The 21042-nt window shown below is 46.0% G+C and overlaps 2 protein-coding genes and 1 long non-coding RNA gene across 5 annotated transcripts; 1 reads left to right on the forward strand and 2 right to left on the reverse strand.

Annotated features, from left to right (window-relative positions):
- Positions 1-283: 283 nt before the first annotated feature.
- LOC109732432 (polyubiquitin-like) lies at positions 284-745 on the reverse strand. The gene has a single exon (XM_020291611.1). It carries the CDS (start codon positions 743-745, stop codon positions 284-286), a length of 462 nt encoding a protein of 153 aa, XP_020147200.1.
- Positions 746-7869: 7124 nt separating this feature from the next.
- Positions 7870-11090, forward strand: LOC109732433 (uncharacterized). Its single transcript, XM_020291612.4, has 4 exons — positions 7870-9037; positions 9134-9265; positions 9818-10147; positions 10590-11090. The coding sequence occupies exons 1-4, from the start codon at positions 9032-9034 to the stop codon at positions 10653-10655; spliced, it is 534 nt and encodes a 177-aa protein (XP_020147201.1). The 5' UTR covers positions 7870-9031; the 3' UTR covers positions 10656-11090.
- Positions 11091-13427: 2337 nt separating this feature from the next.
- LOC109732435 (uncharacterized) lies at positions 13428-19714 on the reverse strand. 3 transcript variants are annotated; one of them, XR_012189751.1, is made up of 9 exons: positions 19186-19714; positions 18947-19067; positions 18800-18867; positions 18515-18717; positions 18358-18419; positions 17801-17915; positions 15286-15471; positions 14087-15124; positions 13428-14006 (listed from the first exon to the last, which is right to left on the reverse strand). It is a non-coding gene; the product is annotated as an uncharacterized lncRNA (long non-coding RNA). The 3 variants fall into 3 exon arrangements; XR_012189750.1 differs by lacking the exons at positions 13428-14006; positions 14087-15124 and having other exon boundaries at positions 15185-15471; positions 18800-18864; XR_012189749.1 differs by lacking the exons at positions 13428-14006; positions 14087-15124 and having other exon boundaries at positions 15185-15471; positions 19186-19471.
- Positions 19715-21042: the final 1328 nt, after the last annotated feature.

Below are 21042 nucleotides of genomic sequence, written 5' to 3' on the forward strand. Positions count from 1 at the left end.
CAAAATTCTGTTCCACACGTTACAACCACCTCTGATTGTACTGCTAACATTTTACGATCTGAACACAATGCAACCATAGCAACCCGGTAACAAGATTCAGGTTCACTTATTCATAACACAGAAAACTGCTCAAAGGCAGCAACAGATGTTCTCACAAATGGCACAAGAAAAAAGAGTTGCAGAAACGACACATGACACACTCCACATAATCAAAAAGGCAACGACGAAGCAGACCACCAGGCCTCACAGACATGCGAATCAACCTTCTAGGAGCCCAAAGAACTCATTGGCCACAACGAAGGCGGAGCACTAGGTGCAGAGTAGACTCCTTCTGAATATTGTAATCAGCCAGAGTACGACCATCCTTGAGCTGCTTACCGGCAAAGATTAGGCGCTGCTGGTCCGGGGGAATACCCTCCTTGTCCTGGATCTTCGCCTTCACATTGTCAATGGTGTCCAAAGACTCCACTTCCAGGGTGATAGTCATGCCAGTAAGGGTCTTGACGAAAATCTGCATGCCACCACGGAGGCGGAGCACCAGGTGCAAGGTGGATTCCTTCTGGATATTGTAATCAGCAAGGGTGCGCCCGTCCTCAAGCTGCTTGCCAGCAAAGATCAGGCGCTGCTCGTCCGGAGGGATTCCCTCCTTATCCTGGATCTTGGCCTTGACATTGTCAATCATGTCAGAGGATTCGACCTCAAGAGTGATGGTTTTGCCGGTGAGTGTCTTCACGAATATCTGCATCTACATAATTCAAAGTTGCAAATAAAGCAAGATAAGTCACCAAGGTGTACATGAATAGAGCACTGATATAAATTTTGTCATAGGTATGCATAGTTGGAAATCGCAAAAAAGCATTTTAATTGACCAAGCTAGAGGCGTCTGTGAATAGATCACCAGCCATCAAACAAACACTGATAATCAAAATCTTATGACAGATAGGTATCTGCAGTTAGAGGCCTCTAACTGCAGATAATCAAAATCTAAAGACAAATAGTAAATCTGCAGTTCAGAATTTACAAATAACAACCTCATACCAACAACGAGATGGAACTGGAAAGCAATAATATAACACCAAGGAGCTATCTCCAGTTTGAATAAAGCAGATTTGTACAACATGTCTAAACAAATTCAGCAGATCCATTGTAAGGATAAAATACGAGTACTACGACGATCAACCTAGTAGAAAAGTAAATCAGAGACTGGCACAACAATAAAGCAGATCGTGGACCAGTAATAAGCAAATTTGTATTAACAAGTAGACCGAAGTGCAGCAGATCCTTGATCCATTGTAAGGCTAACATAGGATGAAGTACGGCGACAATCAACTTGGCAGCAGAGTAAAACAGAGAACTTCAAGTGGGAGGTTGTCATTGTCTATGGACCAGCGGACCACCGCCGCTCCCCGACCTTCCTCAAAGAACTACAACAGAAGGTCTCCGCCTCCACCTTCCCGGTGGTTGTTGGAGGTGATTTCAACCTCATCCGCTCTCCCGATGAGAAGAATAACGACCGGATCGACCGCCCTAGGATGCAGATGTTCAACGACTGCATCGCGGATCTCGGCCTACGCGAGCTTGAGCGGACGGGTGCCAGATTTACCTGGACTAACCGGCAAGCCGACCCGACGCGGTCCGTCCTGGACCACGTCCTAGTCTCCCCGGAATGGGAACTTAGATGCCCCTTGGCTTCGCTCCGTGCGATTACTCGGATTGGGTCGGACCATGTCCCTTTCCTCCTCTCCACCGCCGACGAACGCCCTCCCACCCCGCCTCGCTTTAGGTTCGAGCTCTTCTGGCTCAACCAAGCGGGCTTCAGGGAGGCGGTCGCGGCCAAGTGGACCTCTGCGCGCTCCTCCCCCCATCGGTCCATGTCGGCTGTGGACTCTTGGCAGTTTTGCGCCAAGCTCGCCCGCCAATTTATGAAGGGGTGGGGTGCTAACCTTGGCAGGGACCTCCGCGAACGCAAAAAAGCACTCCTATCTGCCATCCAGGCCTTGGACTCCCGCGCGGACACTTCCGGGATCTCCCCGGATGAGTGGATGTTGCGACATGATCTTGAGGATTAGCTCGCCGCCATCTATACGGATGAAGAAGCATATTGGAGGCCCCGCGGTACCAACGATGGGTGCTGCGGGGCGACGCTAATACGGCATACTTCCAGGCGATCGCGAATGGGCGGCGACGTCGGAACTCCATCCACTGTTTGTGGGATGGTGATTCCCAGCTCGTCCGCCCCTCGGACATCCGGGCTCATGTAGATGGCTTCTACAAAGCCCTTTTCTCCCCCACCCTTCGGGGTGGGGTCGCTCTGGCAACCGACATCTGGTCGGGTACCCAGCTTGTGTCTGATGCGGACAATGCCGCCTTAGTTTCCCCGTTCTCCGAGGAGGAGGTCCACGCGGCGATTAAGGGCATGAACGCCTCCTCGGCGCCGGGGCCGAATGGACTGCCAGTGTCCTTTTTTAAAGCATTCTGGCAGACCATCAAACCTGAGGTCATGGCTCTCTTCGACGTGTTTTTCTTGGGGACCATGGATCTTGGGTGCCTGAACTATGGGGTCGTCACTCTTATCCCCAAAGTTCCGGGCGCGACGGACATCCGCCAATTCCGACCTCTCACTGTGACCAATGTGATATTCCGGATCCTGGCCAAAGGGTACGCCAATAGGGTGACCCTGCTAGCCAACTCGATCACTCACCCCAATCAGTCGGCTTTTATTCAGGGTCGTTTTATCCTGGATGGGGTGTTGGTCTTCCACGAGGTCCTTCACGAAGTCCGCTCCAAGCACCAACGGGCGGTCTTCCTGAAGCTCGACTTCCATAAAGCCTATGACATTGTTCACTAGCCCTTCCTTCGGGAATTATTACTCCGCAAGGGCTTTCATGACCGTTGGGTGACCAGAGTTTTGCAGCTTGTCTCCTGCGGTCGGACCGCTATTAACATTAATGGTGAGATTGGCCCCTTCTTCCCCACGCTTTGTGGGGTTCGCCAAGGCGACCCTTTCTCACCGTTCCTGTTCAACATGGTGGTTGACGCCCTTGCGGCCATTCTTGACAAGGCCAAATCGGCCGGTCACATTCACGGCGTGGTCCCACACCTAGTAGGAGGGGGTGGGGTCTCCCTCCTCCAATATGCCGACGACACCATAATAATGGTTGAGGGCTCCGCGTCCGATATTGCCAACCTGAAGTTTCTCCTCCTATGCTTCCAACAGATGTCCGGTCTTACCATCAACTTCGATAAGAGCGAAGTGATGGTTCTGGGATTCCCCCCGGAGGAGGCCCAGGGCATTGTGGACCGGCTTAACTGCCGCCTGGGTTCTTTCCTCACGACTTATCTGGGGATCCCCATTAGTGACTCGCGCCTCACCATAGCGGACCTCCGCCCTTCCGTGACCCGAATGCAACACCGGGTCGAGCCCTGGAAGGGCCGATGGCTCTCGAAGGCGGCGAGGGTAATCCTCATCAACTCCTCGCTGGCTAGCCTCCTCTGGTTCCTCATGAGCTTCTATAGCCTCCATGAGACGCTTCAACAGGAGGTGGCCAAATATCAGTCCAGGTTCTTCTGGGCTGGCGAGGGGGACAAGCAAAAATACCATACGGTGAGATGGCCTGACATTTGCAAACCCAAGGACCAGGGAGGTCTGGGGATCTTGTCTTCCCGTCGCATGAACATTGCTCTCCTGACCAGATGGCTATGGTGTATCGCCAACGAGGAGGGCGACCTCTGGCTTACCATCATCCAGAATAAGTATCTCCGGGGCCAACCTCTAGCTTTCTGCCAGCGCTCTGGGGGATCCCAGTTCTGGCAAGCTGTGATTCAGCTTCTTCCCGTGCTCCGGATTGGCACGTCCATCTCTGTGGGTTCCGGGTCCTCGACCCTGTTTTGGTTCGACCGCTGGCTTGGGGATTCCCCTCTGGCCGCCCGCTTCCCGGGCTTATTTTCCATTGCGGCTGACCCCCGGATTTCCGTCGAGAGGGCCCTTATTGACTTAGGGCATCTCGCCTTTCGGCGCCCCTTTGGCCCCCAGGAGGTTGACGCGTGGGACGCCCTTCTACAGGACATCGCTCTCTTGCCGATGGATGTAGAGGGCGCCGCTGACTCCATGACGTGGCGCCTGGAGCCCTCGGGATGCTTCTCCACGAAGTCTCTGTACGCTGACATCGCCCCCTCGCTGGCCCCCCTGAGCCCTTTAGCCTGATCTGGGACATTCGCCTCCCCCTCAAGATCCGGATATTCCTCTGGCAGTGGATCCGGGGACGTCTCCCCTCTGGGGTTGAAGTCCGCAAGCGCAATGGCCCTAGGGACGGGATGTGTCCCCTGTGCGCCACGGTTGAGGATTCGAACCACATTTTCTTCAACTGCTCCACGGCCCAGTTCCTGTGGTCGTGCTTCCGTGAAACGGTCGGCGGACAATGGTGCAATACCAACTTCCCCGACTTACTCGCGGAGATCCATGCCTCCTCCCCGCGTTACCGCCATATTAGATGATTGTGCATTGGGATCCTCGCATGGACGCTTTGGAATATTCGCAACAAGCTTGTTATTCAGAAAGTGCCTCTGCGACGTGCGACTGACGCGATCTTCAAAATGTATGGATATTTGCAGCTATGGTGGCCGCTTAGCCGCCCCCAGGACCGAAGCGTCATCAACACCCTCCTCACCGACCTTCGATCGATGGCCTTCCGCATGGCGCCCCGCTTCCGCCACCGCCGCCGGAGCCTGATTAGGCATGCTTTGTTTGTGGCGGTCTTTGTATGTGTCCTTTTGTTCTTAGGGCTGGTTGAGCTGTGCCCTCAGCATTAACCTTACTGCTACTTTATCTGTGTGTGTGACTTTGAGTGTGTCTGTGTGTGTGAACATTGTTGGATGTTTGGCTCGGCCGATTTGTTTTATATATAAAGCGGGACGAAAGCCTTTTTCGATAAACAAAGACTGGCAACACAATGAGGCAGATCGTTGATCAATAATAACCATGGGTCAGACGAGGAATGATCTGATGCAGCAATAAACAAGAGTCTGAAACAGCAGGCCCAGAGGCCAGAACTACCGGTCAAAATGTACTGAACAGCTCTAGATGAACCACCACGGGCATACGATTGAAATGAAATCTACTACTACACGAGTAAATTTGATAGAGACCGCGTACACCCACTCGCACTCAACAACTACAATCTATCGTGATACAAACCAATCTACACGGATCTATGAAAATCGCCAAGTCGTCACTACGTGCTCATCATCTAATTATAATCGCGTCGCATTGAAAGAATCGACAACCGCACATATTTTTTCGCAAAAAAAAAAAAGACAACCGCACATATTATGCATCTAATAAATCAAACCTACGACGTCAGCAGATAGATGTATTGGGGAAGAGGAAATCGGTGACGTGCGCATACGTTGACGGAGTGGGGATATTCTTGAGAGTTAAAGATCGATCGCTGCTTTGTGGTGGCGGATTTTCTCGATCGGAATTAGCGGGCGAGTGGATTTAGTAAGACTAGTCATAATGGGTAGCAATATAGACTACTAACATGCATATGTTACTACTCTATTTACTATCTCTATAGTGGGGAGTAACATATGTGTGGTAATATGCAACACTTTATTTATTAGGCTATAGACACATCTTACCTTGATATGTGTGATGTTACTCATACTATTAGTAATTAGCTATGTTACCGCTTTCCTCTCTTTATTTATTTATTGCTTGCCACATCATTTTACCTAGATATATGTGATATTACTACATTTATTACTCCCACTGTGGATAGTCTAAGAGGGTGCTTGGATACGTTTTAGTCCCATGACTAAAAGTAGTCAGACTAAAACTTGCTAGCCTCACCCATGCTTGGATCCAAATACTAAAGAGACTAAAATCAAGTTAATGAGCATTTATTATCCTCCAAACCCTCCAATCCAGAATTCGCATGTGTTAAAGGAAAGGAGTTAAATGAGAAGACAGATGACTAAATTCACATTTTAGTAGGGGTACCACTGACTAAAAAAATTTAGTCTCAAGACTAGTTTTAGCACCTCTTTAGTCAGGGGTGCTTGGAACTTTAGCCTCTTAAAGAGACTATTTTTAGTTAGACTAAAATAAGTCCCTTATATCCAAGCACCCTCTAAAGGAAGACGATGATGCGTTGGGAGAATTTATAGACGGGAGAAAGGAGAGGCGGTTGAGGAATCCGTCCCCACCATGCAGTGTCTCAAAGCGTCCGTCCCAATTAAGCAGTCTCTCGAACTGACCATTTTTTGAGAGGATTTTTCTTTTTTGATAAGGGGCCTCAAACCGAGAGTTTGCAGCTGCCAGATGGCCCTTTTTAGATAGCCCTATAGGCCCGTACACAAACAAGGCATCTGCCCGGCCTTCCTAAAAGAAAGCTCGTCTTCCGGTGTGCTGCGCAATGAGGCAGCCCAACAGGGCAGTGCGCGTATGTTTTTTTTTAAGCAATTTGGATTGCTTACCACATATCACATGAAGGACAGTGTGCGTATGTTCATGGCAGAGGGAGGAGACAAAGAGTGAGATTTTAGGGCGGGGGGGAGGGGGGGGGACATGAACAAAGTGGAACATAACGTTAGCGAAGTGAAACTTGGAAAAAAAAAAGCGCTGTTGATCGCCACCGGCAAAGTGGCAAGTGACAACGACGCGGGAAGGAAATAATAATAAAAAAAAGCTGGAAACGAGAACGAGAGTGTGCTCTATTGTCGAAGTGAACAATCAGTCAAGGAGGCCAGCACATAGATGCGTGCACGGTGCACCGTTATTATTTTCTCCTCCGTCCAAGGCACAGATCGACCAGGCGAGAGCACGACCGATGCAGCAAGGACGTGCGTCGGCCGGCTTCATTTTCATTGGACCGTGCGTCTGCCGGCGGCGGCGTAGGCGTCGGTGGCCCACTTGAACATGAACCACAGCACGTCGACGACTACGTTGCCGTAGCCTCCGGTGCTAGCACCGCCTCTCAGTTTTACGCCACCGGCGTACGGCGACGGAGCTTCGGCTGGTGTCTGAAGCCACGACGACACCTCGAAGCCGCGGGAGTCCCGCTCCTCTTCCTGGATGCGGCGGCCGGCGTGAGCCAGGGTGGCAGCTGCGCAGAGGACGAGCGCGGCGATCAGGACGACGCGATCCATCAGTTTCTTCTTCGATCGACGCCTGGAACCGAACTGTGGTAGATGAACGCGCCCGGTTTATGTACACACCCACGCGGTCGACCAGCTCGTCTCGACCGACCAACTGCTGACAGAATTACTACGCTACGTACGTACGAGCGTTCCGGGCTCCACATTGAACAGCTGCTCCAACGCTCCAATAAACACAAAGTCAAGTATGCATCGGTTTTGTTTGATTACGAGTTGCAGTTCTGCCAGCCCCAGATTCTGTGCTCAGTGCTCACGGGAATCACGGCTGCTCTCAAATGTATTGTTCGCCAACCACAGATTTAGGGTCGTTTGATTCAAAGGTTTCTCGAAAAACTTCTTTGGAGAATACTCTAATTCTTACGGTCATTCATGATCCATTTGCACTAGATTGCACACAAAGCTCATAATACCATATTTTCTCTGTAACAATAACAATTGTCCACACTGTTCCATACTAGTATCAGAAACACCAATCATACGTTATGTCTATTCCTTTTTGCTGTAAATCCAATGAATAAACAAAGTCACTAGATGCATCTCGTAGTCGACAAAAACGGTGTCTCCCACTGAACGCATATCGCCTAAAAGTCTGAAATAAGTCGCAGCGATCACCCGTGCCATGTATATGACTCTCAGTTTGGGCTGAGAATTAAGATGTTGTGCATTTATAATAGCAAAGTGTCACTACTCCGTTGTGTTGAACCATCACCCAATAGCATTTTCTCTGTCTTGTAGACAGATATATGCTATACTAAGATCCCTCTACTATAAAATTGATAGGGAAAATCCATGCAAAGATTTTGATTTTTTTTTTATTTCTATGGTTATAGAGGCTCACATTACCTCTGGTGTTCTTTGTACTTGGCATGATTGATTATAAATGGACCGGAATTTTCTCCGATACAAAAGAATATAGAGGTACGTAGAGGGTTGAAATAGAGGGGAAAGTTTCCTTTTTGATAAATGAAATAGAGTCGAAATGGAAACACAATTTTTTTTCCAAAATATTTGGTAAAAAGAAGACTATCCAAGATAATAAAAATGGTTTTGCTAATTCTCAATCGACAGTCAAGTGTAAGTGATTTTACTAGGTGACTCGTGAAGATTTTTTCCTTTTGGTTTTTATAATTTTTTTTGTTCCTTGGTGTATGTGTTTTCATTTTTGGCACGCGGGAACCAACAATTGCATGATCATCTTCCCCATGTGCAATAATTTGCTTGTTTTCCTCGTTCTTTGGACACATTTTATGACTTTTTTTATCTTTTTTATTTCTTCGTTCCTTGCATATAGTGCACGCTTGTTGTCCGCGTGCAACACGCCGGCCGCCCATTGTGTAACTATAATTGCATGCTCGCTCCTTCGCGTAAATTGCATGCGCCGGAACCCATACGTAACTGCAGGTGTACCAACCCATACACAACTTGGTTTTCTTAGTTTTATTATTTTTACTTTCTATCTTTTCACCGTGGACACAACATCAAAACTCATTCAACCATTTTTCTTAAAATTTTCTAGCAGTTGCACACTGGCGCAAGGTGCACCCCGAGCGCAACAGCATCAGTTTCTGTTTTCTTGCCACGACTCTGAAATGTTCAAACGGAGAAAATGCACATGGGCAGAGATGAGCCCGACCAGAACACGTAGTAGTACATTCAGAGCCAGCTAGAAAAACGCCCTTGCCTTGCCGTCCGCCCCAAGTTTCCCTCATCACTGTCGGTTCTCTTCCTTCCTCAGCACACCGCACACTCTTCTCCATAAATACACCGAGTCACCACCTCCCCTGAGTCAATAGGCACCTCTGCTCTATCACTCGGATACTCTTTCTTGTGTACCAAGCCGAGCAAGTCATCGGCGGCAGGCGGCACCAAGCCAATGGAGGTACGCATGGCTTCCGTTCCAATTGCTGTTCATGCCGATGTTGCTTGCGGTTGCGTTCGTTTGACTTGCCATGGCTGATGTATATGTTTTTCGCAGGATGCGAGGGGGTACCGGGGGATACCGGCGTTCGGTGAATGGAACTACGGCGACGGCGACGACTGGCCCGTGCTCGCCCAGCGCTTCGAGTCTGCGATGCACACCCAGCTCCCCGTACACAAACCCTGCAAGGTACGTACACACTCGATCCACATGCTACGGTACTGTACTTAACTGGAGTAGTAGAGTTCAGATGTAAGGCTCCATTCCATTTCCATTCGAGCAGTCGTCATGTGTTAGACGACTCCAAATTCATTTGCATCCACGGCCATGGTCGGCAAATCTTGAATCCAGTGGATCCTTGATTTAGAAGCTAACCAAGTCTGAGCAAGGTCAACCCAGTGTAGAATCCAGTCGATATGATCCTAGCTCTGGAAGCTACAATGGCTGGTAGGCTTGCAGCACACGACACGTTTTCTAGTCAACCATGTCCACGCTGGGTCAACAGTCAGCTGTCCTCTGGCTGACTAGTGCACACCAGTGCATGCATATAGTAGTACTACAGAGATACCTTTTGTGCGGGCCTCACATTGCATTCCTTACCAAGCACACCACACTGAACACTGCGCTGCCATGCTCTCCTGCGTGCGCATCACCAAGGCATACACATCTTCACTGTTGGCGACGTGTTGGCTAGCTTTGCATGGTCTCTAGCTTGACGATAGCTTACGTACGTGTGTGCAGAGAGCGAGGGCATGTCGCAGGAGGCGCGTCCCAGCGTTCGGAGAGTGGAACAACCTCGGTGATGGCGACGCCGGTGGCTGGACGGCGGCCGTCGTCAACCAGTACTTCGAGCCTGTCACGGCACACAAATCACTCAAGGAGGAATTTAATGGTTACGACAATGACGACGTCGCCATGGGGAAGCAGCAGCACAAGGTGGCGAGGCAAACCTGGGTGGATGACGCTGGACCCCACGCCGCAATGGAACCCTTCTCCTTTGCGGCGGTCAAGGCTGTTGACGACGACCTGTATGAGGTCCCATCGGACATGCCCTGTGCCAAGCCAATACGGGTATGTAATTAATTTTCTGCGTGGTATGATGGTTGCATTGCATGTTTTAGGAAGTTTTCAACACAAGAAAGAAATTGTTTTGTTTCAATAAAATGATAGATCGTTATATATGCACTTCAGGATTGTAACTTTCACAACACAAGAACTCCAATCCTACATAGACATTTTTTTGCTGAAAAGAATAAAAAACTACGGCCCTTAACTGAAGTGACGAGCGTATGGCTTCAGTTTTGCAACAAATTAACTGAAAATACTCCTTCACTCATCAGTTTCTCTGTCAGTAAATAGTACTCCATTCGATCCAAAATAAGTTAAGCCATGTGACACTTATTTTGGATCGATGTGAGTAGTATGGAATAAATTTTCAGTTAATTATGAGTTTTCTAATACCGCTAATGTTTATAGTTTTTTATCAACGCTTAATTATCCTGTTTCATTGCAGAAGGGTAGGACGTGGCTGAGGAGCGTGCTGATGAGGTGTTGCGGCCTCAACTGCTTCGCCTACTGAATGTTGCTCATGGCTCACATTGGTACAAGTTTTGATGGAACGAGAGATGAACTACACGATGTGGTTCCCTGTCCTAGAGAATGTAACTATGTAAGATGGTAGTAGTGAATTGATGACTTATATATTGGTTATGTATTTTCATTCATTTATGTTATGTACTATGAGCAACACTACCAAGCTGACCAATTGATTTATGAAGTTAATCTACAAATGCATGCCGTATTTGCTGAAATGAAGAAGGGAACATGCCCATAGTACTAGCATTGTCATCTCGTCTTCATGAGCGGAAATATGGAAGTCTTGTGCATAAATGCTGTCAGCTCAGCTCTTTTGCACATGCCGCTCTAGTCATAGTAGGTAAATCACTGAAGTCCGAGTTACTCACTTATCTGAATCATGTATATATACTGCTAGCTAGAACCTTCCATTCAAATGGCTATGATGAGAAACAAAAGTGTCATTATTTGAGCACTAGTAGAAAAAGAGGCTTCCATACGCCCCCATTAGTCCCCAAAATAATAGAACCGGGACTAAAGAGGTCTTTAGTCGCGGTTCGGGAGGAGACCCGCGACCAACTATCTGGGCCCAGCGCGCTCGGTCGACAGCTGGCGGACGGGAGGGGCTTTAGTCCCGGTTGGCCTGGCCAACCGGGACTAAAGGTCCTCAGGCTGGCCCGAAGGCCTTTAGTCGCGGTTGGCCAGGCCAACCGGGATTAAAGGTTAGACTTTTAGTCCCGGTTGGTCTGGCCAACCGCGACTAATGGCCCGAACCTTTAGTCGCGGTTGGCCAGACCAACCGGGACTAAAGGTTAGACCTTTAGTCCCGGAAACCTTTAGTCCCGGTTGGTCTGGCCAACCGCGACTAAAGGGATTTGAGGCCTCATTTTCAAACTCTACCCCCCCCCCCCCCCATCGCCTTTTCAGTTTTAGAAAAAACAAAAGAAAATGATGGAAATGTCAAAAAAATAAAATAAAATAAGTTTTCCATGTGATATGTGGTCTAGTTGTTGGGAAAATTAACAAATATGAATTTCGACTTTATTTGCAAAATCTCTCTGGAAATTCTTAAAATGGGCATAACTTTTGCATACGAACTCGGATGAAAAAGTTTTTTATATGAAAAATCATCTACTCGAAAAGTTACATCCGAATTTAACTGGGGAAACCCCGTTAAACATTTTTAGAATCCCCAAAAACCTAACAGAAAAAAAGATACGGGGCTTTTAAGTTCTGGAGAGGCAAAAAATTTCAAAAAAGTTCAAATTGTGGTCAAACTGTGGTCAAACAATGGTCAAACTAATTATTCTAGAATTAATTACTAAATAATTATTTCAGTTTTTTTAAATTTTGGTCAAATCTGGTCAAACTGTGGTCAAAAAATGGTCAAACTAATTATTCCAGAAATATTAGTGTTACTAAATAATTATTGTTTTTTAAAACAATAGTTTCAAACTCAAACAGTGAAATGTGTCACTTCATGCTCAAGCTAAATACCTGAGAGTTAATAGAATTGACATCCTACTATTGTCAGGAAAACAACAAGTGCAGACTTGGAAATGAGGGAGAATAGAACCCGAAAGTTAAGCGTGCTCAGGCTGGGGGAGTGGGAGGATGGGTGACCGTTCGGGAAGTTAGATGATTTGGAATGATGAGGGGTGATTAGAGATTAGAGGATAAATTGAGCAGTGATGAGGGGTGGTGATTAGAGATTAGAGGTTAAAATAATTCAGAAATTTGAAAATAAAAAAATTGAAAAAATTCGCAAAAAAAATTCGCAAAAAAATTTAAACCTGCAGAGGAGGCCTTTAGTCCCAGTTAGCCACGAGAACCGGGACTAAAGCTTTTAGTCGCGGTTCGTAAGAGGCGCGACTAAAGGGGGGTCTTTAGTCGCGCATATTTAGTCCCGGTTGCACAGCCGGGACTAAAGGCCTTTGCGAACCGGGACTAAAGGCCTTTTTTCTACCAGTGGAGGGAGAAGTAGCACAAAAATGCACGATGTCAAAATAGTAGCAAGATGCGATCTATAGGAATAGGATGCATCAGGAATTCGTTTGGGAGTTCTACCCAACGTACTTGTACATTTTTCCAATGTCAGTGGATTTGCATTGTTGTCCTTCCAATGTCAGTTGCACACTCTACCAGGCGAGTCTCCGTCCATGACACTAGTCCTCACTCCTGATAAATGGGCAAGGTGTGTCGAGCCAAATCCTCATCGCTGGTGACGTGTGTCAAGCCAAATCCTTCATCCTAGACCCCCACATGAGTTATGTGAACTTTGGAAACCACACACGGTGTCATGCTTCATGCGGATGCACACAATTTTTTTTTCAAAACGGAGGCAAAAGTTTTGCCTCATCGATTAATTAAGAAGAAGAGAATTGCCCGGTTAATTTAAGGAAAACCGGGCGAAAACCCACACAAATAGAGCACAGACTAACTACTCACATGGCAAGAAATCCCACAACCGCACAGTCGGCCCTTGCCAGACTCTCCAAATGCACAACATCCACAAACCCTGATACTGCTAGTATGCCAAGTGAATCCCAACAAGAACACCACGACGCAAGACATCATGCACCTCCCAATCCAAGAGGACAGGCCGAGACACCAAAGATCATCCATCAAGCAACCAGAGACGCCTTGCCTATGACGCACTCTTGCCTTTGCCCATCTTCTTTTGTTTGGCCCTTATTGGCATCCCCGTCAGGAGGCAAGCAATTGACCTGCCCAAACCAGGTCTAGCAACCTCCACGCTAGCGAGCAAGTCACAAAGTTTCTTTGCGAATAGAGCATTTGGATTTGGAGTAGGTGCCAACACACTTGGCTCAATGGCCATGTCACTCATAGACATCACTTGCTCGATGGTCGTAGATGAGGGAAGGGCAGCAACATTTGAAACTCCACGCTCGATGGCTAACGCCTGACACCCAATGGACTTGGGCGAGCGAGAGATTGCACCGTCCAAATCACTACTCTCCTCGGCATCAACAATCTGGCTCGACTCCAGGGGTGATGTTGGTGGCAAAGCCACACTCGAGATCTCAGGAGGGTCTATCTGCAGTTGGTCGACGCACAAAGGCAAAACCGGCCCCCCACACAACTCCCGAAGCTCGGGCATGATCTGTAGCACCGGGGTCACAACCACATCATTGTCAAGTCCCTCAGATGCTAATGGCGGTGAGCTGGCCCTAGCACGAGGGGAGAAACGACCATGAAGCTTGTCTCCCTTCTCAGCGTCGAAGTTGCCATCGGGCACAACCAAAGGGCGCAACACATGAGTAGTCTGCAACACAGGCAGCGTCAGGGAGAGCCCGCCCAGTGCAGCCTCAGCTCGCTCCATGACGCTCTCCATCTGCAACATCCAACCTTTCATAGAGTCAACGACATCATGCAGAGGCTGGACCGTTTTCTCAAGTTGAAAGGAAGCCATACCAAGGAGCTCAGAGCACATCAGCTCGGCCTGCCTCTCCAAAGTGGGCCGCATCAAGATATCCACCGGGGCCATTGAGCCAGTATGAGCAGAAACAATCGATGCCCATGAATCATGACAAAATGTCTTCGAGAGGGGCGGGGCTTCTTTCTGGACCTTGTATGGAGATGAAGCTTGTTGGTGCCTGACAGGGAGGCGTATTCATGGCAAGATCTGCACATTATTAGAGGAGTAGGTCCATAGCAAGGATGTTTATTTGATCTAAATGGCCATGAGGCTTCTTCGAACTAAGATTTTTACATAGCTTGTGGTGTGTGGCTGGTGTCTGACATCTCACAAGACTAAAAAACATATTCTTTGCAATCTGAAATATGCGCTCTGCGGACACCAAGAAGAAGCTGACGATCACTTGTTCGCGGAATGCTCTTTCTCCTAGACCGTATGGAGAAATGTGACTGTAAATATGCTCTACTTTTCGTAATACTAGATGACCTGTTGCGCCAATGGCGCAAAGGGCGAGAGCGAACCATGCTTTCAAACCATGCAAATAAGAATATTTAGAGCCCGATCATAAAATATTTGAAGCATAAGGAAATAGATTTTTAGGTATGATGTTCATACATAATGTTATATATTACATTGCATGGTAGGTTTATAGGTCAAAAGAAAGGCATGAGATGAGTTCATGATAATCACAGATACATAGGCAAGGATGCATCGTATAGATAGCTTTGGTCACTCAACTTATGGTAACTAAGACATGAAATCATTTACATCAGGTAGAGTCATTATTGCATGTGCCATTGGTATCAGAAATGACCTCATCGTCTAAGCAGTTCTTCATGGTGGGCTGTCATTTGCAAAAGCAAAAATGGCTTCCATACAATCGTCCAATCCCCAATAATAATTGTTTGTTTTTTGTATAATGTCCTTTGATTTTCAAGTTGCATTGTCAAGGTGATCTGCATCATATTTTATTTGCGAGAGAATATGGTTCAGACCATTTTCCTCAAGTGTTGATCATGATGTATGTCATGAATCTGCAAGATGCATAACATAGCCAACAATTTTTTGTTTTCTGTCAATGGATCACAATAAGATTTCAAAGGAAAACTAAAATTACATTAGCATTTGAACTGTTAAAAAATATTGATCAATAACATGGAAACGTTTGATGGCGTGTCTTTTTTAGCACATATACCTCACTTGCCTTCTTACGCTTTCTCTGCTCCACAAATAAATTAAGCTTTTACAATTGAAATTCTGGAAGAGACTATAATCTTGGAAAGTTTCTGACGATGCACGTGCTAGATCAGTTCACAAGTTTCTGACGATGGTGGAAGAGACCTCAACACAAGTTTCTGACGATGCATGTGCTAGATCTAACCTGCACAGAATAACATTTTTTTGATCGATAGTTAAGAGCGGTGCTAAAATGTTCATGGGAAATCCTCTTTTGAGTAAAAATGGTGAGCCATTATTAAAGAAACAAAGAATAGCATTAAATATACAAAGCATGACAAATGACACCAAAATCTTGAGGTTTTTGACATAGTCAATTGCACAAGAAAACAAAGCTTGACATGGAGTGCACTAATCGGTCGAAACTTGTCTATATTGCAAGGTTTTTTAGTCTGAACCAATCAACCAAAACAACACAACAGAAAGCAAAATAAACATTACATACATGCTAGTTTGTCTGCTTCTCCCTGCGATTTGATGCAACGACCTACTTTTGAATATTTTGACTTGACCTATAGCATATGAAATTGACTAATTTATCTCCTGGACTATGATGCAAATCCCAAGCACCATATGGGCAAAATATATGCGAAATTGAATCAATAGAGTTGAGTTATTTGTACTAAGGAAATTCAAGTTATCCATGAGACATTACAGGAACCGACAGAAAATAAAATAGTGGCAAGTGGACCTATAGGTGAAATGTATACTAAACAACAGAGTACAATGTTGATATATTACATAAAAGACAGTATTCTTAGCTTCTAAAATGAGCTTATAGTGAGAACACTAATATTTTTTACAAAGGTTCCAACTATTTAAGGATACATAGAAATTTCTCAGAAGAAAAATTCAGGGTCCTGGAAAATTAAAATATATAGAAACTTCTCAAAAGAAAATTGCAGCCACACAAGGAATATTGCATTCTCTTTTTACACTATAAAGACTATGAATATCACTCTCATTGTGTCTGTTATAATACATAAGTTACCACACATCTGTTTCATCCACCCAAGGTTAACTACTCAAGTAAAGCACAAAAGCAATAGACACATCACAACATTATGGAGTGAGCAACAACTTTTCAGAAAGTTTAGTTTATTACCATTTGTGGCAAAAAAAAAACTGATGTCGAATGGTGACAGAATGTCATGAATCAATAGTAAATGGTTTAGCACGAGTTAATTTTAACCAATTATGCACAGGTGACACATTTCAGATGGCAAATTGTGCCCACAAAAAGCCACAAACATCATATATTTCTGAATCTGCATGAAACCAAGATTTTATTTCAGAATATCTTGTAGCTACAACTGATCTGGGAACAAAATCTTCAATGCCATAATGTTTATAGATGTTTAATAATCAGAATCGTTGGCAATTGTCAAAAATAAGAGATCATGGAAGGATATATATAATCTGGATATCATATACTATGCTCAGCAGAAGGTACTTTTTATATATGAATAACTAAAGGTTACCGATTAGCATATCAGTAAGTTGAACAAATGGCAAATCTTCAATGATATATAATGCTTAGCACCATAAAACATGCATGCCTGGAACTGACTCATGATAAATCAAACTCCATCCCTAAAATCAAGACATGGAAACCAGGGTCCCAAAGTAAATTAGAGTCGTCGTCGAGTATGAGAATTAGTTTGTAGCTCAGATTACTAATTTCTACACAATAACACTCTGCTTAAAAACAAAGACCACCACCAATTGGCAATGCACACAATAATCTCAGGAGGACAACTACCAATCTGAAAATGATAATTTGTTCTGGTCTCGGGCATCTGGTGTGCTTGCGGAAGTCATCCGTAAATCACTAAGCTGGTTATGGTGGATTTATAACAACCTATACAACGTTCCTTTAGATCATAGTGCACCAAATATTTGCCGACACACTTTCTAGCACACTTATTCCAATTGAAATCAGCTTCTGCTTGCACTTCTCCCCTAAGTGAATATTAATAGTTCCAAGAGGATAAAACACACATCTAGTTGGCTCTAATTAGATCCTCTGAAAGATGCAAGCAGCTAGCGTACGTCAGTCCATAGTTGTCCTGGAGCTGGGTCACAAATTCTTGAGTAAACTGGATCAGTGAGAAAATTAATTTGAGTCATTGGTCAAGATGTCGTCCTGCTAAATACTAACTGGAACAGTTGAGGGTGCCAGTGAAACATGACCACACATATATATAGATTACTGCAAAATCTGTACAAAATGTAGTTAGCGGCTGGTGGCACTATTTACTGTGTGAGCAAATAAAGAATCAACCTGTTCCAATGTTGCATGAAACGTGTTTTAGGTCAATTACTCCCTCCGTTCACTTTTATAAGTCGTTTCAAACAACTGAAAATGGGCTGCTTTGCACGTTGTCTGAAATGTCTTCAACGTCTTATAAAAGTGGACAGAGGGAGTAGCTTTAATCATGGAGCAGCCAAACTGAAAAGTATGGGCTGAACACCTTCATATTAATGATTCGTTCTTCAAGAGACTGGAAATACTCAACATCTCCAGCTCCATCGCCTTGTAGAGCTTAGCATAAGAGGCAACAGGCAAGGTCTCCGCATGACAGGTTCCTATACAATGTGACAAACACTCAGGAGCATGAGGCTGAACAAAACATGATGCCTGGCTAAATTTTGGAATATTAAGACGAGTAGCGAACCAAACAGCAAGATAGTACGCAGATAGAGGAAACTATGGTATTTCTAGCTAGAAAGGAAGCGAGCAAGCGTTGAGGAGCAGAACAAAGCTGTAAGAACGCAAGACATCGTAGAACCTGAGAGAGCACAAACATTCTGTGAAACGGTGCACAGACAAGTAAAAGAACAGTCGGTGCACAGACAAGTAAAAGAACAGTCCATTTACCCGAGCTGATAAGGCGAGCAAAGCAGCCAAGATGAACGAGAAGACAAAGGCGGAGCGGTGGGAAAAACATACTGAACCGAAAAAATGTGGTCGAACCTCAATGCATTTCATCGAACATCTTTCAGGCAAGCATTAAGATCGGGGTCGAACCTCAATGCCAAATGCAGAACGATGCAAAGGTGGACGCACGAGAGAACGACAAGAGAATCGACCTGCACATGAAGGAAATGAAGCCAAGAATTCGAAATTAGAAGTCCGTAAAGAAGAGAACAGTAAAGAGCAAGGTCAGAAAAGGAGAGGGCCAAACCTCAACCAGGCATACCCATCCAGCGGAGAAGCGCCATTGCAAGGATCCCCAAAGTCTACCCCACACTGCCCAGCTGCAGACGAGTTGATGCTTTGGGCCAACCGATGCAAAAATATGGAAAAGAAGACTCTGCTCCGCGATTGAAGCTCCATGTTGTTCCACTTGCTGTGGGAATTTAGTCTCTGGTGGAATTATCTCAAACACTGCACCAACAGTGACCATGAAGGCGTGTTCGAAGGGTTACAACCGAATGCCAACTTGAGAGCACTTTGTGTCAGAGGTTACATGGGAATCAAGTCTCCTTGGCTATCCTTTGAATATGCATCCAACATTCGCTCCATTGAATTGCTCTGCTGCCATCAGGCACCAGAATGAAACAACACACAAGAGAATGACTTAATAATGCACAGTTAATAAACACACTGAACTTACAGGGAAGCTAGCAGTCATGTTGCTCTCGTGCTCAAGGGTCTGCTTACATTAAAAAGGGCTGCTGAGAGCTGCGTATCTTTCACGAGGGTACCACTCAATCCATATGTCCATCCCTACAATACTGCAACAAAAAAGACAAAATTAAAAACTACTATATCTCATTGGCTACTCTCCGATTTGAGCCTTTCCTTTCCTTTTTGCATTCGCATCAAAGAAGAGAAGAGGAGGTGCTAGCATACCTGCAGATGTGCTGGTGACAGTAAGGTCGTCTGCAAGTACACCCAACTCTGGCCAAGGATGTGGGCTCCTCCGCGCTGCTGAGATATGGGAAACCACCACGAGCACGAGCACGCGCGTCGGCTCAATCTCCGCTGATGGCTGCCTCGGTGATAGCCGAGGGACTGCCGGCGAGATCCGAGGTCGTGGAAGTCTCCAATCGGAGAGAGGATACGGCCGCTGAAGTCGCCGCCGGCTGGCGAGATCCGAGGTCGTGGCAGTAACCAATCGGAGAGAGGAGGCGGCTGCTGAAGTCGCCGCCGGCAGCGACGCTGACGACCCTCTCGAGCGATCGGGCAGGAGGCTGCAGCGGGGAACCAAAGGCGGGAGTGGAGGTGCTATGACGGCGGCGCAGAGGATGCAGCAAGGTGAGGGCGCCCGTGTGATGTGGCCGTGCCACTCGGGTGCCGAGGCAGGGGAAAAGGAGAGGCAGGGGAGGAGGAGGTGGTGGAGGCCGAGGAGACCGGCGGCCGGAAGAGCAGGCGGCGTCACGGGGAAGAGGATAGACGAGATGTTTTTTTATGGTAGAGAGAAGGGCTGCCCAATCCCGTTTGCTGCAGCCCACCCAAACGCCAGCGAGGTAAAAGGTGAGCATTATTCATAGCCTACGTGGACATAGTGGTTGTGCCTAACAACCTCTTCATCCTTTATATGTTCAATTATATGTTCAACTAGTGGTTGGGGCGCCACCTGGTGGCGCCGCTTGAGGCGTGATGGTGCGGTGCCTCATTTGCTGCTGCCCATTCAACTTGCTTGTTTGGTCCATGTTGTGACATGAACATATTTCTAGGAGGCTTAGCAGATAAACACATGGATAGGTCTCCAAAATAATTAAATTATACGAGCCGATGTTCATCACAGATTGATTTTTTTTAGGAAAGGAAGCATCTCGTACTTAGTGCACATGAGGACGTTAGGCATGTGTTGCAATAGAGAAATTGTAAGTTCAGATCAACTTAAACTGAATGTATAGTTAATGAGGACCACCCATTACGGTTGGTCCAAAGGGAGTGTAGCACATTTGCTTGTATTTATAGCACAGGAAAGAAGACATACGGAGATACAACCAGATAGGCATGAAAAATGCATTACAGACAACTCTTATTACTGTCACCGCCCTCCACAACCCCGCATTGAGCCGACGCTCGCCTTCATCATCGTCGGCTCGCCATCGTAGTGTACTCCTTGATAAAGACCACGCCCTCTCACGGGGCAGATTACATAAATTTGTTTGCCTTGGCTAGCAACAAACTAAAGCATTTGGGAGACTGATCTTCTTAAGGAATGACATGCAAGTGAGTTTGGTCGCCTAACAAATATCATTTCTTTAAGTAGACAACCACAATTTTATAGTGAATTTATAAATTAAGTAAAGAACTTCACAACAATAAACAACTAACAACATTGCAGTTTACGCTTACAAAGCCACAAGATTCAAATACAGGCTCGATTGTTACCTGCAAAATGTTAAGAAGAGATCTGATAACATTGTGCTTCTTCAGGATATCAATGCTTTGGCCCGCCTGTCCAATTATTTCAGCCCAACCCATTTTTTTCAAATCAAACTGATCACAAGATAACCTTGTAAAGACTATCCTTAAGAGAAATGATAAATAAGGTAAAAATGCATGCTAGAAGGGAACCTGATTAGGAAGGCTCATCAATCTCTTCAAGTATTCGTCCCTCTTAGACTCTTGGTATTATTAGATTTTCAATTATATGACCCACCTGAAAAGTGAGCCCAAAGGCACAAATGATATCAGATTCAGCTTGAATCATGTGGCCGTCCTGAGCGATTCGATTTATTCAACATACCGATT

The sequence above is a fragment of the Aegilops tauschii genome, chromosome 7 (assembly GCF_002575655.3).
Source record: "Aegilops tauschii subsp. strangulata cultivar AL8/78 chromosome 7, Aet v6.0, whole genome shotgun sequence".
Lineage (NCBI taxonomy): Eukaryota > Viridiplantae > Streptophyta > Magnoliopsida > Poales > Poaceae > Aegilops > Aegilops tauschii.